This window comes from Sciurus carolinensis, chromosome 8 (assembly GCF_902686445.1).
Source record: "Sciurus carolinensis chromosome 8, mSciCar1.2, whole genome shotgun sequence".
NCBI lineage: Eukaryota > Metazoa > Chordata > Mammalia > Rodentia > Sciuridae > Sciurus > Sciurus carolinensis.
Genome location: NC_062220.1, coordinates 142,697,436 through 142,722,048, shown reverse-complemented (window position 1 = coordinate 142,722,048; position 24,613 = coordinate 142,697,436). Strand labels below are relative to the sequence as shown.

The window sequence follows — 24,613 nt, the reverse complement described above, 5'->3', positions numbered from 1 at the left end:
GCCGATTCAATAAAAGGTGATCCAGTAAATATGCTTAACTAAAGGAGAGGCAAACCAAGGCTTTGTGTCAGTCTCCAGCTTCCGGCCGGGCTCCTCGCCACAGCCACACCTACCCTCCTCTCCGCTCGTCTCCTCGCGCTCGGGCTCAGGCTGGGGCCACTGGAAGTTTGGCAGAAAGGCGCCTTCATACAATTTCATCAGATCCATCAGGGGCAACTCAGCTGGAAAAACCACAGGAAGAAGAAGGAACAACAACTTGCTCCTGGTGAGCCCCACAGGAAGGAGGTGCACACCTTCCCTGCTTCAGAAGGTGCCTGGCACGGTGGCAGAGGCTGCATCTCTTACCTGACATGCCTGGGACCACAAGTGTGTCAGATTTCTAAGATTTTCAGATTTTGAAAGAATCTGCATAGACTCTACTACTTGAGCATTCCTGAATCAGAAAATCTGAAATCCCAAATGCTCCAAAATCCAAAATATTTTAAGCATCATTTTCTTGGTGCTTAAAAAATTTTGTATTTCAAAGTATTTCAGATTTTGGGTTTTTGGATTAAGGATATCCAAAACTTGCAATTTCTAAAAGCACATTTATTGTTTTCCTAAAAACTAAGAGGGTTGTCATTACTGATACAAGGTTTAAATATTTTCTTCATAAAGCAGAATGAGAATCTTTGAAATAAAATGAGAAAACAATTTTCATTCATGAAACAACCAAAACTGTTTTTCTGAAATCATCTAATAAATGTATGGTAATACCCATAAATGAAAATGTGGCTGGGCATGGTGGTGCATACCGGTAATCTCAGCTAGACAGGAGGCTGAGGCAGAGGATTGCACACTGAGACCAGCCCTGCAACTCGACCAACCCTGCCTTGAAACTTAAAAAGGGCTGGGGTGTACCTCAGAGGTAGAGCACTTGCCTAGTGTGTGCAAGGTCCTAGGTTCAGTACCTGCACAAGAAAAATAATGAATACCATGGGTGGAAAATAGCAGATGATTAAGATACACTAAAACGCCAAGTATCAAATAAAAATGTAACAGAAAAAAAGTTCAAAATGTATGGCCAAAGGCCAAAGCTTCCTTACACTCACCCTAACCACTTGAAAAAATCTACTACACTAAAAGCCCAAGGGCCACTGGTGAAGAACTTGAAGACGTTTCACACAAAACAGAGACAACAGGGCGGGCTTGGAGGCACCTCTAGAAACCGGAAGGGCACGGCCAGCCGTCCACATCAGCGACCACCTCAAAACCACACCACTGCCAAAACACACCAACGGACCCGAGCCTGCTGGGACGGAGAGCCCAGCCTCACTTTCCTGGAAACCAGGGTAAGAAGCTGAAGAGTTTCAAAGTCTAATGCCTCGAGATCATCTCATGCTTCCCACAGAGGGACTGGAGGTCTGCCCCAGGTTCATGTTCACAGGGCCACACACGGCCATCTAAGTGAGGGGACAATGACACTCGGGGCAGGCCACCGCTGCAGGCACACTGCACATGAACGGCTGTGGAGTCAAGTCAGCACAGCAGGCCACACCAAGTGCCCGGGACCCGCTGTAGCTCTGCCCAGCATGCTCCGCCTGAAGGAGCAGAGATGAGAAGCTAACAGAGCCCCTCTCTGGAGGAACCTCGTTACTGGTTCCCAAATCAATGACCTGCCACCAGAAGAAGCCAGGACTCTAATGACAGTAGAACTAGGCCCTCAAAAAATCCACATGTGGACTCGCCGGGCACAGGCCAGTGAAGGGCTCAGTGGCAGGCACTGGCCAGCATGCACTCAGTGGCCCTGAGTCCACCCTGCACCCCAAGAAAAAACGGCACCCGCAAACGTGCTAACAGGAATGTAAGACGCACTGGACAGGCTGACCACTGACGAGGAAGAGCTGAGAGCAGTTCACGAAACAGAAAATACAAAGTGAAAACTGGCAGGAAGGGGCAGAAACGTGCCCACTGCCACGACAGGAGCTGGCTCCGCCTGCAGGGCAAGGGGACACCCAGCAGAAAGCAGTTGGTCAGCCTGCGTGCTGATGAGGGGCATGTGGACATGGGGGGCTGGTCCCGAGAAGCCGCTACAAAGTGCAGACGGTAGGAGGGGTGTTGCTCCACCACCAATCCCAGCACAGGTGGCGCAGCAATGACAATGAGCCAAACCCTGTGCTGCCTGGAAGTCAGACACATCTGAGTCGCAGGGCAATTAAAACATACACAGGGAAACCAGAAATGCTTCAAACTGAATCAGAAGACAAGAAAGAGATCTTGTACTGCTGATGTCAAGGAGGTGATTAAAAACGGGCAAGCTCATCCACCTTGAGAAGTCAGAAGATTACAAGGGTAAACCCCAGAGCAGGAGAGCTGGGGGCGGTGGCGTGCACCCGCACTCCCAGGCACTCAGGAGGCAGCAGAGGAAGATCCCGAGTCCCAGGCCAGCCAGGAGGCGAGAAAAGTGAGGCAAAGAAGGGCCGAGGAGCAGCTCAGTGGAGGAGCATCCTGGGTTCATTAAAAAAAGCCAAAGAAACACTAACAGCAGAAAATGGCAAAACAAAAAACGAGACACAGGCTCAAGGTAAAAAGGATGAGGACATGGACAAACCTGGGTAGAGTGCTCAAGGGAACAGAGAGGGCATGAACAGGGGAGGGCCGTCAGGACACACAGCAAGGGAGACACACCCAGCAAAGTTCACTTAGACCAAGCTGACAAACGCCCAGACGGCGTGGCTCTCAGGTACCAAGCAGAAGGAAAGAGCCCTGTGCTGCTCCCCAACCAGTCATGCCGGCACAGCCCCCGCATCCTGTCCCAGGTCAGAGCGACCTGACACTGCAGCCCACGGCCAGCCTGGGCCACACTGTGCACAGCGGCACCAGGGCACTGACCAAAGCCTGAGCAGGCAAGTCAAGCAGCAGACACGAGGGGCTTCAGAGTGTGGCTACACCTGAATGCAGCCCGCTGCAACTGACCCCAGGCAGAACCCAGGCCACCACCCTGGTGCCAGAAGCACAGGCCCAGGCAGGGCGGGAATACTGGCTGAAGGACCAAGTGCACGCACCTGGAGAGGCCCCGCCTCAGCCCACAGGGGGCCCGCGGGGGCCCAGAACCCCCACCACCACGCCTCCCCACAGTGGTAACAAAGACCAGAGCGCACGCCAGGCCAGGTCCCGCACACACTAGCCGCAGAGCAAGGGAGACGTCAGAGAGCAAGGCAGCCTGACCACCGCCTCAGGTGGCAGCACACACGGATCTGCCAGCAGGTAGAACTCTGCCCCTCTGCTCTGCAGAGACCAAGGAAGGAGTTCAGCCAAGCTGCTGGGCACGAGATCAAGGGCAATCCCAGGACCCAGGAGGCTGGGGCAGGGGGACCAAAGCAGGTTCCGGGCCAGCCTGGCACCTGAGCAGCACTCTGTCTCTGAATAACATAAAAAGGGCTGGGTGGGGTGCGTGGAGCTCAGTGGCAGAGCACCTGGATTCAATCCCTAGTACAAAACTAAATAAATCAGAAGTAGTGCTCAGAACACACAGTGAACACGCACAAGTAGGTAAGAAGAGAAAACCCAACACTAAAACGGGGCCAAGAGAAACAGAGGTGGAACCACAGGAAGTACGCCCTCACTAGCCATCAAAGGATGCTGCTCAAAACCTCCAGGGAAAACCTCCAAGGCAGTCCGTGCAGCGTGCTGGGTGTGGCGCAGCAGCAGGCGGAGCTAGCACAGACCTCACCTGTGGACACGCAGGGCCCTGCGGACGAGGTCCCACGTCCAATGGCACACCTGAGGAGCCGAGTGGGAAGGCGGGCCGCAACCCACAGCCCAGGGCCGCAGAGGTGGAGGTGGGGAGGGCAGCGACTGCTGCGGGAACCAGTGCTGCTCCTCGTGAACTGGGAGGTGCCCTGGCACCGTGGCACTGGGTGCTGCTCCCCTGTGTCTGACGTGTTGTTTTTAAACATACTTGTGCCAGGCTGGGAACACGGCTCAGTGGTGAAGCACTTACCTTCCAGGTGCAAAGCCCTGGGTTCAATTCCCAGCACCACAAAAAGAATTAGCCCCTTTTCAGAAGAGGCCTGCTCCTCTGCAGACAGCCTCCCCTCTAATGTCTAAGAAGGCAACTGTAAGCAGGACAAGGGCAGCCCACCTTCCTTGGCCAAGGTGGAGAGCTCCATGTGGTGGTCCACAAGCCCCTCGTGCGCCTCCTCCTCTTCAATGGTCTCCTCTTCATCTTCCACTGGAATGGGCATCACCAAAGGTCAGGGACAGGCTGGACTCTCGGGGAGCACCTGATATCCCTCACCAAACTGCCAGCCTTGCTACTAAAGACACCGCGAGTGGACACAGGAACGGCCTGGCCAGCCCTGGAGCACGCTCTGCCCTCCTCTCACACAGGGAGTGCCATCGACTTCCCACTGACTGCCAGCCCTCTGCAGAGATCCACAGGCATGCAGCCAGCGCCGACTCTGGGACCCGTCCCCAGGAGGAGGGCCACGCCCAGCCTGTACCTTCCCAGTTCTCCTGTGCCCTGATGCCACCAGCTCAGACCAGCTCCACCCTCAGACTCCACCCCAAGCCAGCACCTCTCTTATTCTGGCGGATGAGAGCCAGCAACATCCCAGCAGCAAAGTCCTCCACCATGGGACCCCACTCCACCTGGGCCTGGCCAGGGAGCTGCACCCTCACTCCCCCAGCAGTGTCCCAGAAGGCTCCTCCAGGGGGCGCTCACGCACATCCTGCCTCTCCTATGAGCAAAATGCACAATCTGCCATCTCTCCCCGTCCAGTCACCTCCGTTCTCAACCATTCACCAAGGTTGCCCTCAGCGAAGAGCTACAGGAGCCGCCCACCTAGTGGACAGCTGGAGAGGCCTGGCCCTAGGACAGGGAGTGGGATTGAAAGGTTCACTGATGGGGAGCAGGGACTGAGAACACTCCTGAGCAGCCAGCACTGGGCATGCACCCAGCCCCCAGCTCATCCAAGCCACTGTCACCTGCTTCTGTCATTTGCAGCAGAACGTGATCCTAACTCACAGTTGCTGTGTCATCAATATGGCCAAACTCTCCCTGCTGATTCCAAAAAGGAATCCATACACACCAAAGCATCAAACTTCAAAATCTGGAGATGCTCACACACCAATCAGCCCACACTGCCACTGAAGCCACAGGCTCACCTAGCACAGCACCATCACAAGCTCAGACAGGCTTCTTCAAACACCCCGTTCCTGCCTGCTCCTGCCCTGTCTGCAGGACCTGCAAACAGGTCAGAGGCGGATGCCCCAGGCTGCCCAGCTGGCTCACACCTGGTGGCTACAGCTGTCTCACGCTGCATCAGGAGCTGACATCCGAAGGCTGCAGGAGTGCCTCCAACGGGCTGGACCCGGCAGTTGCACCACCGGACTGAAGGCAGCGAGCGCACCCGACCACACCCGGCATGTCAACCCCGGCACACCAGGGTCCCTCCAAGACAGGCACTCAGATTATGCCATCTGAGCAAGTGGTCCCAAGTCCCTCCCAATGCACAAGGGTTGCCAAACCTCACACAGTCAGATACCACAACTGTGGGCTCCAGAACACACTCCCGCACACCAGGAGGCGCTGGGTGAGCATGGAGGCTGGACTTCCCACCAGTCACAACTATGGGCTCCAGAACACACTCGCGCACACCAGGAGGCGCCTGGGTGAGCGTGGAGGCTGGACTTCCCACCAGTCCACAGGCGGGGCAGCACCGAGGGCCAGGGACAGACCTTCGTCATCCGTCAAGGAGGTGCTGGCTTTCCTTTTCCTTCCAGGTACTCCCGAGTCCTGAAACAGAACACATCACAAACCCAGGGCTCCAGACCACAGAGGGGAAGCAGGCGGACGCGCCTCTTCTCATGTGCCCACAGGACGGCTGGGCCGTCCTCAGCCCCGGACCACAGTAGAGGCCCTGGCGGACGAAAAGTGTGGGTGCAGTTCCCACCAGTTGCGTTCAGCTGTGTCTCCCAAATGGCCAAGTGAACTCCTGAGTTGTGAGGCTAGGGCTACAAGTGCCAGTTCCTTTTCAAAACAGGCTCATTTTTAGAATCCAGGGAATAATGTTCTTGACCTATAAATTCTTCCCAATGGAAACACTAGAACACGGCTTTCTCTTGACTTCCCTTTCATTCCTTCGTACGCAGTGCAGTAACAAACCTGAACCTACCAGAAAATGTTCAGGCAATGTGTCACATCCCTTAGGTCTTGATTCCTTCCCTGAGGAGACAAGAGGTGTGGTTAGCTTCCGCCAAAGCTGTGGAGAGATCAGCTCCTCGCTTGGCCAGGGCGGCTCTGCTGTGTGAGCTCTGCTCCTCCTTCTTCGTGACCCTCAGATAGACCCTCAGAGGTCTGTGACTTTGGCAGTGGTCACCTCTGGGACTCAGCTTCCTCCCTAGTAAAGAGAAGCAAGTGCCCACCCCCAGGGTCCGCCAAGTGCCAGAGGAGACGGTGAGTACAGCCTGCACCAGGTTCTGTCATGTGCCAAGCTGCCCAGTACTTGGGGCAGTTACTGCAGAAATGTCTGCAGGAAAGACAATGCAGAGGCACAGCCTGGCTCCATGAGTCCACAACAGGGACTGACCGCAGCAACAGGTGTGGGACCTTGATTCTGAGTGTCTGCAGCCAACCAACCTGGGGGTACAGGCTCACAAAGAACCGGCTACACAAAGAACAATGTAACAATCAGGAAGACCAGACCTGCAGAAGTGGTCCCAACCAACCCTGGCAGCTCTGCAGGAGGCCACGACCCCCCAAAGCTGCCTGGCAGACAGAGGATGAGACTGAAATACAGCAGGAGAAGCACACCGGGCTCCCCTGGTACTGGGGTGAACCGGGCACACATGCTGGGCAAGCCACTGCCACCAGCTCCGCTCCAGCCCAGGAAGGCTGCTCCGCAGCACCGTACCTCTCCTGGAAATCTTCTGCAGGCTTAAGGCCTTTTTCCTCCTTTCTTCTAATTCTACTTGCAGTTTTATTTCCACAACCTAAATACAAAGAAATAAGCAAGACAGTTATTAAGGATATGACTTATAGAAGTTCTATATATAAAATATGAAAGACTTACACACATAAATAAAAGCAGTTATCCAGTCTCATTTCACGTTACTTTATAAAAAATTCAGTTTGATGCTTTTCCACTTTTTGTATCTAGCTCTATCCTGCCCAAATTCTACTGGTGGTAAGAGGAAACATCCTCAGGGAGAGGAGTGCGTGTAAGCAGCCACTCTGGAGGCAAGCTGCCTCCAGTGGCACATGCAACCACCAGGAGGGCCCCTGGATGCTCTCAGCCAGTCCTGGGTTCCTGGGTCGAGACCAACACAGAAGCAGGAAGGGGTCCACTAGGCCCAACGGGCCAACCACAGCATGGGGGCCACGGGCCTGGGGCTCAGACCCTGCACCTCCAGGCACACCAGGGTCCCAGCACGTGCCTGTCCGATGTTGGACCAGAAGTACTCGATCTCCCGCGCAGCCGAAGCAGCGATGCGCCGCAGCCTGTCCTGCTCTTCCTTCTTCCCTCTTTGCTCCCGGAGCTTCTTTTCCTCGTGATGGCGTGCCACAGTCCTGACGAGCTGGCAAATAAAGGTTTGAGAGCTTTACTTCTGCTCACGTCATGCTAGGAACAAAGGAATATTTACATTTTTAAGAAAACCTGCTAAGACAATCTACACTTCCAGGGTTCAGTGAGAGACACTGGTATAAGCAAAACCCCACCGATTCTGCCTGGCTTCCCTGGGAAGTGCTGTTTTGCTGAACATACGTGGCTTCCTCCCACAGGACGGCTGTGCTGCGGTCCTCCTTCCTCTGCACAGGACCAGGCCTTCCCTCACCACACACAAGGCAGAAGCACACTTTTCCTTGTTTTTTGGTACCAGGGATTGAACCCAGGAGTCACATGCCCAGCCCTTTTTACTTTTTGAGACTTGCTAAGTTGCTGAGGCTGGCCTGGGGCTGGCCACCCCACCTTCACCCACAGTCCCTGGGGACCATGGGCATGGCCACAGTGCCTGGTAATCACTCCTGATGGGCTGCAGAGCACCTTCCAGCAGGAATGCACCAGTCACTGCCAGGTCAGGGCTGCCATGCTGCACGGTCCAGCTGAGTTCCAGAAGTTGCTGCCCCACCAGCTGCACCCCCGGGCAGTGAGGGGTGCACACTCAAGGCACCGGCATCCACACACTGTCCAGCCAACACCCACCCCCACACCCACATGTCCAGTCCCTCACCCTGTCCGTGCCAGGACCATTTTCCACACAAACAAACAGTACTCACAGGACATCTGGGCTTTTTCTGAAACACCCATGGATCAGACTTAAGGCCCTTGATTCTCAGAGCCCCACTATCCCCTCTGGTAGCAGCCTTGCCCTTCTAACCCAGATGGGCCATGCACAGAGCAGGGGGCAAAGCTCAAGCTCTCAGTAGGGGAGGGCAAGAGGGCCACATCCAGCTGAGAAGAGAGTGATCCACGACGACACAGGAGAGCAGGCCCAGCTGTGCACACCATGAGCACAGCCCGCGTGTCCCAGAGAGCGGTCACCTGCTCCACTCTTCCACACCCAGCAGCCACACCTCCTGAGTCTCCCAAGAACTGACAGGCTGTTGTGCAAACTAGAGAGGACACTGGACCAAAAGGCCAGGCAGCATCACGTGGGGGCAGGGTAGGTTTGGAGGCTGAGAAGTACCTGGCCACCCATCGACCAATGCCTGCCACTCTGGGCTCTCAGCCCCTCTGCTCCCTAATCAGCCCTGGGCATCAGTAGGACCTGAGGTGCTGGAGGCACCCTAATTTCAATTACCAGGCAAAGCCAGAAGAAAAGAAACCCAAGCCCCACACCAGAACTGTGGCAGAAGACAAGCCTGTTCTGACAGCCCTGTGGAAGCTGAGGGTGCCATCCCAATGACCCTGCCACAAGAGCAAAGCACTTCTCCCAGACAAGATGAGCAAGAGCCTTCAGAGAGCTGGTCCAAGGCAGCCCCTGGACTGAAGGTCTGTGACCGGCAATAGACCCACCTTCTTGGCAGCAGCCAACTTCCACCTCCGCTCCTGGGCAAAGTCTGTGGCCATCCATTGCATCTCTTCCAGGAGATAGTCCCAGTGAGATTTGGGGCGTGGGGCCTCCTGCAGTTTCGGCAGCCGTCTCAGGGACCACAAGCCTTCTTTCCTTAAATCTGCTATTCGCTGATGGATATGGTTTTCCTGTAAGGGGTGCAGTACAGGGGAAGCAAGGGGTGGGCATGTAATTACTAAATGTGTTCCATTAACTCAGACCCCAAATACTTGAAACCCTACTATGTGAAAGGCTCAGATACTTAAGAGACAGAAGCTCCAGGAGGCTAGAGTCTAAGATGGGCCTTGGACACAGATCACAGTAGCTCCAGGAGAGCACAGAGCCTCAGGAGGCTGGTGCACAGCCCCACCATCTCTAAGCAGCACTAACCCTGGGAGGGCGAGAGCCCAGGGCTGGAGTGCTGCCTGCTGTGCCAGACCTGGGCTCCATCCCAGCTGCAAAGAAGCCCCACGAAAGACTCAGTGCTCATACTAACGTGTTAACGAGGAAAACATTATGGCCCCTGAACTTGCTTCAGTAGTCAGGAACAGGGAGACGCCTTGGAGCAAGACTGGCCTACGGATCACCACTGAAGGGCGAGGTAGTGGGGATTGCTGAGCTCAGGTCACCCTGTCTACTACCATGCACGCTTCATTTACTTCCCTAGTGAGGCTGAACAGGCGCACAGTCATCCAAAGAGAATAGTACCAGGGCTAGGGTGTGGCTCGGGGGTGCAGTGCTTGCATTAGCACTGTGCAAGGACCAGATGCAATTCCCAGCACCAAAAATTAAAACAAGAAAAAGAACAATAACTAGGGTTGGGGGTATTGCCAGCAGTAGGTTGTGTTGTGCTCAGCATGTGTGAAGCCCCGCGCCCTGGATTCAATCCTCAGCATAGTCAGAAGACAGACAGAAAAATCCAGTGCTAAGTGCCGGGCAGTGCTGCTTGAGGACAGGCTGCAGACCAGGACTGCAGGACCTGGTCAGTCCCTGGCTGAGGTTGAGGCTGTGGCCCTGCACTCACCCTCAGCCATGGCTGTCAGCCAAGCAGCCAGGGGCTGTTGCTGTATCACAAGGAACAGGACCCTCTGTGAGCCTGCCTCCACCAGAAGTCACCCCACTGGCTCTCACCCTGGTTTCTAATGACCACAGCCACGAGCCACTGTCCTTACCACCACATGCTTAGCTTTAACTACCACATCCTTAAAAATGAAAACCAAGTATGCGCCTCAAGCCACAGTACAGGTAGGGCCCGGTAGCCATCCTGTGGTCCAGCTGCTCTCCAGGCTGTGGTAGAAGGAGCCCTGGAGCCCAGAAGTCAGGTCAGCCTGGGTCTCAGGGAGGAAAGTGCAGACAAGCCAGCATGCGAGCAGGAATTGTGCCTCATCCTGCCTGACTACTCACCAGGGTGATCTGCTCTGCAAGCTTGTCCTGGGCGCTGTCCTGAGATGCAGCTGCATTCTGAGCAGGGCTCTGTGGTTTGGGGGGTGCGGATGCCACAGCCCCTGGAGAGCGGGATGTGACTGGAGACAGTGCCTTGCTGCTTGCTGAGGAGGGTCTGCTCACTGGCGAGGACCGCGCAGGCGAGGGCCCTGGGCCTGCACCACTCACCGGTGCCAGCGAAGAGGAAGAAGTGGGCAGAGACCGCTGACAGGGCTGGGACGCATCCAGGGGGGGCCTGGTCGAAGCCACCGTCTAGCAGGCAGAGGACAAGGAAGGCAGGGTCAAGACAAGGCCTCCAGACAGGCCAGAACCCCACACCAGAGCCCAGGCCAGCAGAGGCCAGCGCATAGCTTGTCACAAGCCACAGTCCTGCCAGATGGGCACGCTCCAGTGCCGCCTCAAGGACCTGCAGAGTGCCTCCGGAGCAGCCTCCAGCACCTTCAGGCTCACAGAGCTTTCCACTCTGCTGTTTGCTTCTGCCTCTTCCAGCTCTTTTGCCTCTACTTTGTAATTACTTTTAAGACTTCTAACTGTGCAGGCTTTTCCCTCATTACAAAATGCCACATCTCACCTCACACCATTTTCCTTCTGAAGGGCAATGCTAACGCCACGTGCAACTCTGGCAGAAAGACTGCTGCACTGCCCAGAGGCTGTATGTATCGACCCCAGGAGCCCTGCCAAGGGGGAGGTGCCCAAGGAAAGGACCGAGGATAGGTGGACAGGAAGTCTGCACAGTCAGGATGAGGGGGGACAGCTCTCCAGAGCAAGTAATGGCCTTTGCAGTATGGACCCAAGAGACTCCCTGGCCCCGGCGGGAAGCCACGGCTTCACTACATGCTTGGGGAAATAGAGCTTTACTGGGACGCAGCCACGTCAGTGCACCCTTACACCGCCTGTGGCAGTGTCTGCACTTCAGCAGCAGAGCTGATTGACTGGCGGGGACTACACGGCCAACAAAGCCAAGACACCAACCAGCTGGCCCTTTAAAAGCAAGCTGGCCAATGCCAGCCCAGCCACTAGCCGTGGGTTTCTGCAGAGCTTCTTAAGGTCCTTTCTCAGCTGAGCCCTTCAACCACACACACAGTGAGATGGCCCTAAGAAAGCCACGTGCTGCTCTCAGCCAGGGTGTGGTTCCAGGAGAGAAGGAATCCTTTCCACGGAAATCTCAAGAAAGCGGCAGTCTGGCAGAGCTCAGCTGTGCTGGGGAGAGGTCCACACGGCTACGCCCGCCACAGCCCCCGCAGCCCAGCCACTCAGCCCCTCCGCCAGTGACAGGGCGACAAGACTGCTTCACAGGGCCACAGGGCGAAGAAAACAAACTCATGCCAATGCCCCGTCCCTGTCACGGGCCTGCCACCCTGCCGCAGAGGGGCATGCGAGGGGGCGCTGTCGCTGAGTGTGGTTCCACTCTATTACCACAGACCACGAAGAACTGACCTCCAGCCCTGGAAACGCCCTGGCTAACGAGGAGGGCAGAAAGGGAGGTCCTCCTCAGCAGGTTCTCTCGCACCCTGGTGCCAACAAAGAGACAGGCGAGGCTGGGGCTGCCACACTGAGAGCGCACCCTTGGAACCAGAGCCGGGCACCTGAAACACCCCAGGCACACCCCTACTGACACTGGTCAGGGAGGAGGACAGCACGTGGAGCCAGGCAGGCAGTGACAGCCACACGCACCTGTGGAGTACGGCACTCAGAGCAGGGAAGCACCCAGGAAGGAGGCACAAGCTTGCCCTCAGATGGGGTTGGTCAGCCACATAACCTGGGCCACCCTAGATCTCCAAGAAAGACCTGAGAGTCCAAGGGCAGATCAAGGACAATAGACACATACCCTTGGGGTCAACAGGTGGAAGCTTCCTATACTGAGTCTGTCAATAACAGTAGCTTTACGTCATTTTAATAACGATCATCATTATGGAGCCTAATAAGACCATGTTGTAACTACTGAATTAACCCACTGTGACAGAGGGACAGTAGAGCTGCTACCCAAACTGCACAAATGTAGGTATGCACCACCCTGTCAAGCACAAACTCAAGCCAATGCTACCAATGTGGCTTCTCTTCTTCCACCCCAACCAATAAAACTGCACATGACCACAGACTACCTGCGGCTGGGACGGAAGCTGAGCAGTCTGCATCTGCGCCTTTCCAGGCATCGGAACGTGCAGGGCTGGCTGGGAGGCCTGTGCAGGAGGAACTGGGGGCTGGCTGGGCTGGGGGGCGGGGACAGAGATGCTGAGCTGCTGAGTCTTCGGCGGGCCCTGGGGCTGTGTCTGAGCCTCCAGCACCTGTGGCTGCTGGGAGAACTGTAGCGTAGAGGGTAGGGCAGAGGCAGGGACGCTGGCTGGGGGCAGCCTCGCAGGCAGCTGTGGCGGCGGGGTGTGCAAGCTGGCAGCGTTCTGCACAGGAGGCCCGGTTGAGGGGTCGTACTGCTGCTGGTTCTGCTTCTGTCCAGTGAGCTGTGCGGCCTGGGGGGTGGGGGGCATCCCTCCTGCAAAACAGAAAGACCCCACAGAACTGATTTCAGAGCCTTCGCCTCCCACCAGCAAGTCGCAGCTGAGTGCGTCGATGGGCCTGAGGCTCCCCTGAAACCACCACACAAGCAGGATGCATGCACAGAAGGAAAGCAGGGGCTCCCTTGAAACCGCCACACACAAGCAGGACGCATGCACAGAAGGAAAGCAGGGTGCTCAGCCTCTGCAAGTTAACAGCCAGCCACCACAACTCAGGTGACCACAGGCCAACGGGAGTGAGCACCGTGGAGCACAGCCTCAGGGAGGGGCCAGGCTCCCACCGCAGACCCTCTGCTGGACACTTCCTCACCTCACAGCCCAGTGGGGCTGGCCTCAGGCAGTGCACGCCCCCTGAACTAGGAGGACAGGTCTCCCACCAACTTACCTTGGACAGTTGGCATTAGCTGCTGCAGAGGGACACCTGCATTCACCCCTGGGTGCTGGAAAACCACCCCTTGATGGCCCACTTCAAGTCGAGGTCTCTTGGACTGCTCTAGAATAATTTTCAAGAAAGGTGCCATTTCATATAAGGATAAAACCAGAGAAGTATCAGAAAAAAACATACGCAAGTGCTAAATGATCTTTCAAACAGGGAGGCTTTCTACACCACTGGGGTCAGGCTGGTAAGTATGGTTGACTTTCATCAAGAACTTGCTGATCAAGAGAAAGCTTATGAAAAGGCAAAAGCCAAGCAGCGCTGGGCCACGAGGCTGTGCAGGACAGATGGGCCTGCATGGCATGACAGGTCAAGCACGGACAGGCGGAGCCGCAGCATAAAGCAGAGTGCTGGCATCCAAGGACACTGGGCAGCCCCACTCAAGCCAGAGGAGCCCACGCCCAAGAGAGGAGCAGCGTGGCCCAGGTATTCACAGACTCGGGACTGACGCTGAGCCCCTGCCCAGTGTGTGATAGTGGGCAGCACCACACACGCTGTGAGACGTGCCCAGGAGGAAGGGCGTGGGGCGTGGCCACAGCATGCAGTGCTGCATGGCCACCAGGAGCTGCAGACATGTGACTGGCAGTGATGGCCAGTGGGGTCAGTCATCTTCACAGGACATGGTGTGCACACAAGCACACCTGAAGGTTTCCAGAAAGACACGCATGCAGATGGTGCTCATGTGCACAGAGGCATGCCTGCGAGAGCCCACACCATAGTGGGCAGGATGACCACAGGGCCCCAGCCACACCCACCAAAACTCAGTCGTCCACAGTATGAAAAATGACAACCTCTGCCAAGTGCAGTGGTGCACACCTGCGATCCCAGCAGCCCAGGAGACCGAGGTCAGGAGGATCGTAAGTGCAAGGCCAGCCTCAGCTAAATGCAAGGTCCTAAACAATTCAGAGGAGACTGTGCTTCAAAATAAAAAATAAAAAGGGCTGGGGAGGTGCCTCAGGGTTAAGTGCCCCTGGGTTCAATTCCCAGTACCCCAGAAGAAAAAGACGACCTCAAAGCAGAGGGCACCACGTTCAGCTGTGTGCTGACCTGACCGTTCGAAGCTTCCACCAGGGCACACTGTCATGAGGCTATCTTGTTACACCGAGGAATGACTTCGAAAGCAGAGAGACACTCGCTTGCGGGAGTGAGTGCTGCCCAGCCACATGGCCTGGGCCAGGACATACCTGTGGGTGGCACTGCTGGCTGCCTCTTAAAGGGGTCCACCTCCATCGCCCCGCCTGCTCCAGCACCCAAGCTCCCGGCCAGGGCCTGCTGCTGAAAGACACAGGACAGTGGGACTCAACCTGTGGACTAGAACTGCCACAGCAGCCCCAACACTGCTCCCTGCTTTCCAACAAGAGGGTCCTCTGCCCGGTGTCCTCAGACACATCGGGAACACACACCTATGTACGTGGTGAGCGTCTCAAGGTCCTGACTTACCTCTGGAGAAAAAAGGATCTGTACAAGATACGCCATTCTGGTTTTAAACAGCATTTCAAATCACGCCTATCCAGTCCTCTGGAGACTAACTGGCATTGCCTGTCAGACCACAACAGCAGGCCAACCTGGGAACTTTGGTGTCAGTCACACTGCTGGCCCGACTCCCGTCAGACACTTGACAGTGAGAGGGGAGGGTGGGCAGTCTCCCTGATGGAGAACCACAAGACCGGGCAACCACCAGCTACCTTAGATCTTCAAGGAGAAGTTTCAAACAGTGCACACCTGCTCAGTGGGTACCTGAGTGTGTGTGTGTGTGTGTGGTTTACATGTTCAAATATGGTGATACTGAGGCCAGTCTGGTTCCAGCCACCTGTAGGTGATGTGCTGAGAGAGGGTGAAGCTAGGGAGGCAGAGACATTGGTGGTTGCAGCAAGCTGGGGGGGAGAGCGAGGACTGGGAAGACACAGGATCTGGGGCAGGGAAATCATCATAAAGATGCCATAGTGCATGTCACTAAGCCTCCATGTGTCCCCAAGAGAGCCCAAGACACTGCACTCTGGGGGGCAAGGATGATGGGAGGCTGAGCCTGTGCAGGGCCCCTGCTCTCCACTCCACAGCAGCCTAAAGCTGCTGGCAAGATGGCAGAAGACAGCGACCTGACCTGCCCATCCCCTTGGGTGACCTCCTGCCCCCACAGCAGACACGATGGGGGCGCCGCTCCACAGTCGTGAGATGCCAGCCAGTCTCCAAGGATGCCATCAGGACACCTCGACACCAGTGCTAGAAGCCCTCACAGAGCCACTGTCCAGCAGGAGGGGACCACTCATGCCAAAGACCCTGCAGCTAGAAAGAGATGCTCTGCCGCCAGAGCCCCAGGTGCTCCCTGGCACACAACCCACTCGCGATAGGGAGATGGAGGGGCAGAGCGCAGGGCAGGCACCCAAGGAGGAAGGAAGGGAGGGATGAAAACAGCGCTGACCAGCGTCTTCTCTGTGGGCAGGGTCACAGGCAACGTTTAAGTTTCACATGTATACTTTCCTACACTTTTCATAATGGATGTCTACTATTTACACAATCAAGGGGGTTTGGGTTTTTTTTTTCTTTTCTTGATACTGCAGATTGAACCCAGGGGCACTTTACCCCTAAGTCACATCCCTAGCCCTTTTCAAAATTTTGAGACAGGGTCTCACTAAATTGCAGTTCGAGGGTAGCGTCAAACTTGCAATCCTCCTGCCTCAGCCTCTCAAGTCCCTGGGATCACAGGCATGAACCACTGCACCCAGTCTGTTATTTTTTTAAGTCTTTTTTTAGATATCAATGGACCTTTATTATTTATTTTATGTGGTGCTGAGAATGGAACCCAGTGCCTCACACATGCTAGGCAAGCGCTCCACCACTGAGCCACATCCCCAGCCCCTAAGTTATTTTTTAATAAGAGAAGTTGGTAAAGGGTCCTCATCCCGTCACGGTCAGTACCTGCTAAAGTCAAACACAATCCCTAGGACACTGAGCTGTACATGATATGTGAAACAAGGCAGGGTGGCAGGTGGCCCAGGGCAGCGTGGCCAGGCTTCCCTAGCGGGCCTGTGCACAGCGCACACCCAAAGTCAGGCACAGACTCCAAGATGAAGGACAACAGGCAGCAGAATGGAGGACGGCAGTAGAGGCAGCCCACCTCCTCCCCATGACCCCTGCCCAGGTCTGACTCGAGATCCGCTGGCCTTTAGCCACATGCAGGGGCAAGCAAAGCTGACATACAAATCAGAGACCTCAGGCACCCCTGCCGTGGAGGACAGACCTGCAGTCTCTGTTCAGGGAAGTCAGCCAGGTATCAAAGCGAAAGGATGCGTCCTCTTCAGAAGAATGTAACAGCCCAAGGTTCCTACATGCCATTCACAATTCTCCAAAATCTAATGCGAAGCTGCTCAAATCCACAAGTACGGAAACCTGAGGCACAAACCAATCGAAGGACCTCCACCCAAGCTGACCCCCAATCTGGAATCAGCAATCAGCAGGCAGGCATTTAAAGTAGTTTTAGTAGGCATGCCAAGTACCTAAGAAAATACGCCTGGCAAAGGACAAAGAAGCTGCCCAGATGGAGACACAGGAACTGACCAAGACTGCAGAGCTGGAAACGCCACATCTGAAACGAAACCTCATGGATGTGCTCAGGGACAGCGTGAGGGCACAGGACAGCCAGTGGGCCAGGCCCATCGCAGATCTCAAAGAAAAGAGACGGTCTGACTTCCAGGCTTACGCTGGGCTGAGGCTCATAACTGACAGCCACGTCAAGGGGTCCTCAGGAGCGCCAGAGCCACCTGAGGGCCACAAAGCCTTCCTAGCAAGTGGTGCCTAGGACTGGACAGCCGTGCCAAGAAGCTGCAAAGTGGACCTCAACAAGACCAGGACACTCAGCCAGCCCGGTGGTCACGCCTGTGATCCCAACAGCTCGAGAGGCAGAGCTAGTGCAGCAGTGAGCTCCAGGCCAGCCTGGGCACCTTGGCAAGACGCTGTCTCAAAGTAAAACATAAAACGGGTTGGGTGAGGGCTGAGGATGTGGCTTACAGGTAGAGCACATGATTCCCATGCTCAAGGCCCTGGGTTCGATCCCTGGCACCACAAAAACAAAGAAAATCAGAAAGCTCTGCTTGCCCAAAACCCTACAGGTGGACAGGGGACACAGGCGTGCCACTGCTGCTCTGCTCTGCGGGGCACTGGGAGCTCCCTGGCACCCGCCTGTGGCAGACGCCCATGCTGGCGTCAGGACGATCTTTAGTTTCCTTGTGCTCTGCCGTCATGAATGTGTTACTGGTAATGAAACTGCTACCTTTAAAAAAAGAAAAAAAACTTTAGAGTGCGTAGAAGAAAATGAGAGGGAGGTGGGTATGAAAAATGGAATGAGACAGACATCCTTACCCCATGTACACGTATGATTACACCGAATGGTATGAATCTGCATCGTGCACAACCACAGAAACGAAATGATGTGCCCCATTTGTGTACAATGAATCAAAATGCAGTCTGTAAAAAATTAAAAGCTAAATAGAAATAATAGTAAAAAAAAAAACTTGATTTTTAAAAACCACTATTAGAACTCTTTAAAAACAAGGAAAATCCTTACAGAGGAAAGGGATACTCTGGCAGGATTTAATTCTGGGTGTTCTTTTAAAAAAGACAGCACCAAAATAGAATTCACCCTCAGACTTGATGTCCTTTACAGGGAGCCTGAAACTATGCCACAAACAGAAGAGGTGAAGGAAACACAGACAGCCCACAGAAGAGACCAACAGATGTCTACGTCTGCACCTCAACTGGGCTTGTGGGTGAAGAAATCAAAGACGAGCAGCGGCTGGCGGTTCTTGGAAGCCAATCTCTGTCCAATCAAATTAATGATTTTAAAAATAGATGGCACACCAAGCAGACTGTGCCTTTGTAAGTCTGGAGCGCCAACACTGTGAAGGACGGTCTCTCCGAGCTCCTTAGGAGGGCACACTCACATGAAGGACCTGGTGCCCAAGCCCCAGGGTTCAGCCTCGGACGTGAGCAACACATAACAGAAACAGCCTCCAAGCCTTCTTCCAAAAGTACACTGAAACAAGAGCAGACATCGCTGTCTAGACCTGAAAACTTTAAGCTGTGCACACAAACACAGGAACAAGACTGTAAGACAGTACAAAAGGTCCCCGTTTTCCCCATCACTAAGGCCACGGAAGCACACTCCCCACAGAGAGCCTCACGGCTGAGTGGGGGTGCGGGTCCCAGGGGGCTTCTCAGGCAGTGACCACGCTCAGCAGCACTGCCAGGGCTCCCAGGACAGTGCAGCACACGCCACGGGTATAACACCGGTTACAGGATTCCACCAGCACAGGCGAGCACAGAGACCAGCTGCAAACAGCAAACTCTTCTGAACTACGCTCGTGCCTTCCTCGAACGCCCAGTACCGCGCCCAGGCTGGGAGCACACCCAGGGCTAGCTGTGCTTGGCCAAACACAAGGACACCAGGGCACCCCAGGGTACTCATGGTGCCCTCATTCTCAAAAGCTCCTCCTAAGACCTCTGCCTAACAGGACAGACAGAACCCGACCTAGAAAAACAGCTCAGTGGACAGCGGCTCCTCTAAGCAGTGGAGCATCAGCAGCTGCTAAACAAAGAACTGCCACCACCGAACACAACAGGCGCAGGCGCAGGTGTGGGGGGGCGATGTCAGGTGACGGGCTCGCAGGCCACCAGGAAGACAACTGAGAGGCGCTCTGCACAGGTGCGTCCCTGGATGGGCACAGCCGGCTGCGCTCTCCACGCACAACGCTTCGTCCACGGTGCCACCAGGACCTGTCAGACACAGATTCACACACAGGGCAACAAGTCTGGATTCATTTCTGAGTTTCACTGGTCAGTACACATCAGTGTAGCTATAAAAAATAACTAATACTGAGATTTTTCCCCAAAGGAAGGACACATTCTTCATTTCAACTTTCCTATAGTCCCTCAGATCCATTGGCATTTGCCTCAAAATCTACAATCACAAGGGAGACTCCTTGGTTTCTCTTTTGGTCTTCTGAATAATGCTTATCATGAAATATATCATACATACAAAATAAAAAAATGTGTGGCTTTAAGGGCACAGTAAAATCAATCATACAATTAAACAGGGGAATATCACTTCACCAGACAATCCATTTTTCTGTATATTTGAAATCTCTCATCATACACTTCTGAGAGGGAAAGTGGAAAAACACTTGGCGTATAGTTTAGAAGAGCAAGAAGGCAATCCCCACGTACTTACCACCTGCAGTCTAAAGGCTCCACACCCCTGCCTCCCTGCCAAGGTGCTCCTCACCAGAGCGTGACAGCTTCTCCCCGCAGACCTCTGCACACTGTTGGTGGAAATGTGAAGCAAGCCGCCACCACGGAAAGCAAACTCATCTGAGCCACCGGCGATCAAGCCTGCGTCCCCAGAAAACTCAGTTGGCGTCAGGGGCAGGGCCCTGCAGCACCACCACAGTCCACACTGAGGACAAAGGAAGCACGGTGCACACGCTGTGTACACACATGTGTCCAGGTGCAAGAGGAAGTCCTGCAGGTGACAACATGGACAGGAGGAACGAGCCAGACCAGAGAACACAAGCACCACTGCTCTCCCCTCCTCGGGAACTCTGAACAAAGCCCAACTCAGACCCTAGGAAGGCCAGTGATGGGCCAGGGGATGGCGTGCAGAGGTGCTGCTCACACAGCGGGGAGACCTTCAGGCCCAGCGTGGCCCCTGTGAACCCGGCATCAGCGAGGCTGACACAGCAGGGTCTCCTGAGCCAGGAGTTCAGGGCCAGCCTTGGCAACAAGGCAAGACCTGCCTCAAAGTAAATGAAGGAACAGGTTCTGGAGACCACGACACAGCACAGTGACTGCTCGCTGACCACCCTGCACTGCACGCCTGGACTGCTGAGGAGGAGGGGCCTCACACACAGCACCAAGGTGGGCGTGGAAATCCCCTCACCGCATGTGTGCCAAGCCACTGGCTACGTGCACACGCGCTTGTCCACGCACCCTCAAGACCAACGGGAAGAACACCTGCTCGCAGCGCTGTGGCCACTGCGTTTTGCCCCACCTCTGTGTCCCCGACTGTCGCAGGCCCAGCCGCGCCCTTCAGCTTCACTGCTCACTCTGGGCACACCCGTGTGGACTGCACAGCCTCGGGTTCACTCTCCTGCCAGGGGACCTTCCAGTTGTCCAGTTAGGGTCACTCACAAGCCATGCTGCTGGGAATGTCCTGCCCGTGGTCTGTGTGAGCACAGGAGCACCTGCAGCACAGGCTGCCAGGTCAAGGGGTGCTCACTGCCCACCCCTCCCAGGGGAGGCGGTGTTCCCAACACCTCGCCCAGGCACCCTCCATCAGGAGCAAGCCGGACTCCTACAGAGCCATAGCCACAGGCTCCCCACCTGAGCTCTGGCGAGTGGGTCAGCACCTGCAGTGTGCGTGCGCAGGCCCTCCTGGGCTTCCCCCTGCCACAGCTCTCACACAACATCACCATGTAAGCTACAAAGCTCTGACCCCTGCGTTCCTCCAAGTATTAGCAGGAAGGATGCCCACTAACAAACCTTCTAACAATCTCCAATTTAAGACTTATCTTCATACTCATTATAGTGGATAGGTAAATGGCAGAATCAAATTAATGGTTCTCCACAAAAAGGAACGAGACTCCTTGGACAAGTGGCTGACTTCAGAGCTGGATCAAGGGATACGCACGAAGATTCGTAAGCATCGTGCCCCAGTGAGACAGACAGGTCACAAGACACCAGAGCTAAAAGGACTCCAGTGAGTCAAGCATGGATAAACCAAGCATCAGAGAAAACTGGAAGGCTGGGCAGAGATGCCTGCAAGCAGCACAGCAGTGGAAGTCACGACCGGGCACAGGACAGCACTGATAGCCTGAGCTACTTGGTGGCTGAGGGGGCAGGACTCCAAGTTCAAGCCCAAGTGAGAACCATCTGAAATGAACAAATAAAAATCTCAGGGTTGGGGGTGTAGCTCAGTGGCAGAGCACCTGCCTAGTAAGTACCAACAGGAAAAGAAAACAAATATTTTAAATTACAAAAAGAAGAGCTTGGTGACCATTGTGCAGATTCCCACGTGTGTGCACCTGCGACCCAGCAAACCTTGCGCCACGGCCCATGGCTCCCTGTCTTGAGTCCACCTCGGTTTGTGATTTGCCACTTTTACAGATAACGAAGAAACTCACAAACCACATCATAAACACATACAAAGCACTCAACACAGAACACAGGTAATTCCCTTCACCTGATAAAGGACATCAACAAATCCACAGCTCCCACCCACACAGGGTGCAGGACAGGGCACCCCCAAGAACAGAGCCAGCCAGGACAATACCCGCCATCCACACCTGGCACCACACTAGCCTTGCCCTCCAAGACAGTAAGGACAAGGACTGGAATGCACACAGGTCAGAAGGAAAGTCAGTCTGGCTCTGCAGACACCAGGCTCCATGCAGAGAATCCCATGGAAGCTGAATTTAAAAAGCCCTTTCTAAAACTAATGAATGAGTTTAACAAGACTGCAAAACATAGATTCAAATAATTAATTGTATTTCTATATACTTGCAAGGAACAGTTGGAAATTGTGTTTTAATTTTAAGTACTACTTATAAGACCACAAAAAACCTGATCAACAAAAAACTAACAAGATCTACATACAGGAGTAGAACGCTGAAGTCATCAAACATGGAAGGAGCCAAAGACCTGAACAAATGCAGCAATCTGTACACTCAAGGTCCGGAAGACAGTTCGCCAAAACCCAGCAGAATGTCCTGTGGGTGCCAGCGTGCCAATTCTGAGGTTGACATGAAGAGGGAGAGCGACAAGAACCACTGGAACCATTTTGAAAAGCTGGAAAACACAAGCCACCTGGTCCACAGGAAGCCACAGCAACCAGGATGGTTGGCGCTGACAGCAGAGCACAGCCAGAGGCAGGAGGGCCGGCAGAGCCAGCACACAGAACCACATGGCTCTGGGCACAGATGCACAGCCACCCTGACCAACCAGGGCCATCTTCTCAAGACACAGTGTAGCTACCGCACTGTGAGTCTCTGCCTGTGTCTGTCATCATGCAGACCCTGGCTCAAAATGGACCAGAGAACTAGCGACGGGGCCGTGCCTGTGAACCCAGCAGCACAGGCGGCTGAGGCAGGAGCATCCTGAGTTCAAGGCCAGCCTCAGCAACCTAGTGAGACCCTGGCTCAAAATAAAAAATAAAAAGAGATAAGGATGTGACTCAGTGGTTAAGCACCCCTGGGTAACGGAAGGAAGGAAGGAAGGGAGGAGGGAGGATGGAAAGAAGGGGGGGCGGAAAGAAAGGGGAAAAAAATGGATGAAAGGAAGGGAGGGGGGGAAGGGGAAAAATGGATCAAATGACAAAATTAGTAAGACTATAACCGCCCCAGAAAAGAAGAGAAGATCCTAATGACCTTAGATTGAGCATGAGTTCTCAGATAGAGTATCAGAAGCATAAGCAGTTTAAAAAAAAAAAAAGACCACCTGTATTTCACTGGAGTTTTTTGGTTTCTGTTACCAGAGATTGAGTCCAGACACTTAAATCACTACGCCACATCCCCAGCCATCCTTTTTTAAAAATTCATTCGTTCATTCATTCATTCACTCATCTATTTATTTGGAGACTGGGTCTTGCTAAGATGCTTAGGGCCTCACTAAGTTAGTGAGGATGACTTTGAACTTGCGATCCTCCTGCCTCAGTTTCCCAAGCTGCTGGGATTATAGGTGTGGCCCCCCCCATGCCCTGCATGTACTTCATCAGAATTTGAAACATTTGTTCTACAAAAAGATACTCTTAAGAGAAGGAAAAAAATAAACCACAAGGTTGAAAAAAAAAAATGCAAATCTTATGTCTGACAAAAATTCAACGTCCATATTATATAAAGCACTTTTAAACAGAACAATAAAACAGTTCAATGAAAACATCTGTGAGCTGTGAACAGATACTTCACCAAAGAAGACACATGAACAGCAAAAGACACAGGAAAAGATGCCCAAACCAGCAGTCCTGGAGGCACAGGAGAGCCACTGCAGACCTGTCAGAGTGACTGACACAGAAAAGTCCAAGCACCCTGGAGGAACAGGACAGTACCCCTTGCACCCTGTGTTGGGAATACAGGCAGCACAGTTCCTCTGGAAATGCTGGCAGTTCCCTGTGAAGCTGAAGGTACACTTAACACACAGCCCGACTGCAAGGTGTCCACTCGGATGAAAAGGAAGTCCACGCTTACTCTAAAAACTGTGTGGATGCCCCCACGGCTTTACCCACAAACCCCTAGCACCCATAATCCCAGTGACCAGGGAGGCTGAGGCAGGACAGTGCAGGCGAGGCCACCCAGGCAACTTGGACAGACCCTGTCCCAACAAAGGATAAATATACAGAGTGCATCCCTAAGATAGAAGCACCCTCCCGAAGTGACAGGGAAGCAAACGGGCACGTCCACACAAGGAGTGCCATTCAGCCACAAGGCACAGCCAGGATGCCACAGGCACCAACTGCAGCTGAAGGACAGGGCCAGGGTAGGGAGGGGCCTGGTCACAAAGGTCATGGGAAATGTTCAGCCCTCGACTGAAGGTGCAGACTCCATGGATTTGTCAAGACTTACAGGATGAGGTCAAAAAAGTGTGTTTTACTGAATGTAAATAGAGTAAATTTAAATAAACAGAATCATGGTACTGATTTAAATAAGCACCCATGTGTGAATGGACATAAACATGGAGGAAAGAACAGCTCCCTGTTACAGTGGCCATCAACTGCTACATGCAAAGTCAACTGGGGATTCTATAGCAGTAACTGATGCAGACACGACCCAGCAACAGGCAGGAATCAGCGGTGAAGGTTAGTGAGTCACAGTTACTTACACTTTCTCAAATATCCTCCCTGCTCCTCACCCTTTACACAAGAAAAGACCAATGACTTACATGGGACATGCCTTGTGCACGCCACCTCCAGCAAGTACTCAAAGTCAACCTCGCAGTCATGGGACAGGCGACACCCTGAGGTGACTCGCCACACTGCTCTGAGGTTCCTCTCAAGCACACCTGGCTCGAGCTTGCCTGGCATGTGTGAGGCCCTGGGGTCCACTCCAGCACCATCAAAAAAAACCAAATACATAAGCAGACATGACCCACAGAAACACTGTGCACATCTGTATCCCAGCACACTGCACAAAACAGGGTTGGTACT

The 24,613-nt window shown here is 54.1% G+C and overlaps 1 protein-coding gene across 1 annotated transcript in view; it reads right to left on the bottom strand.

Moving 5' to 3' along the window:
• Ep400 (E1A binding protein p400) overlaps positions 1-24,613 on the bottom strand; it is an 82,144-nt gene that overhangs the window by 43,939 nt on the left and 13,592 nt on the right. Inside the window, exons 4-14 of the mRNA XM_047562797.1 lie at positions 14,610-14,700; positions 13,375-13,482; positions 12,582-12,967; positions 10,441-10,731; positions 9,000-9,185; positions 7,420-7,560; positions 6,897-6,975; positions 6,159-6,208; positions 5,722-5,779; positions 4,124-4,213; positions 114-221 (exon numbers count right to left, since the gene is read on the bottom strand). Of these exons, the coding sequence (XP_047418753.1) occupies positions 114-221; positions 4,124-4,213; positions 5,722-5,779; positions 6,159-6,208; positions 6,897-6,975; positions 7,420-7,560; positions 9,000-9,185; positions 10,441-10,731; positions 12,582-12,967; positions 13,375-13,482; positions 14,610-14,700 (1,588 nt within the window). The remainder of the gene's footprint in view (positions 1-113; positions 222-4,123; positions 4,214-5,721; positions 5,780-6,158; positions 6,209-6,896; positions 6,976-7,419; positions 7,561-8,999; positions 9,186-10,440; positions 10,732-12,581; positions 12,968-13,374; positions 13,483-14,609; positions 14,701-24,613) is intronic.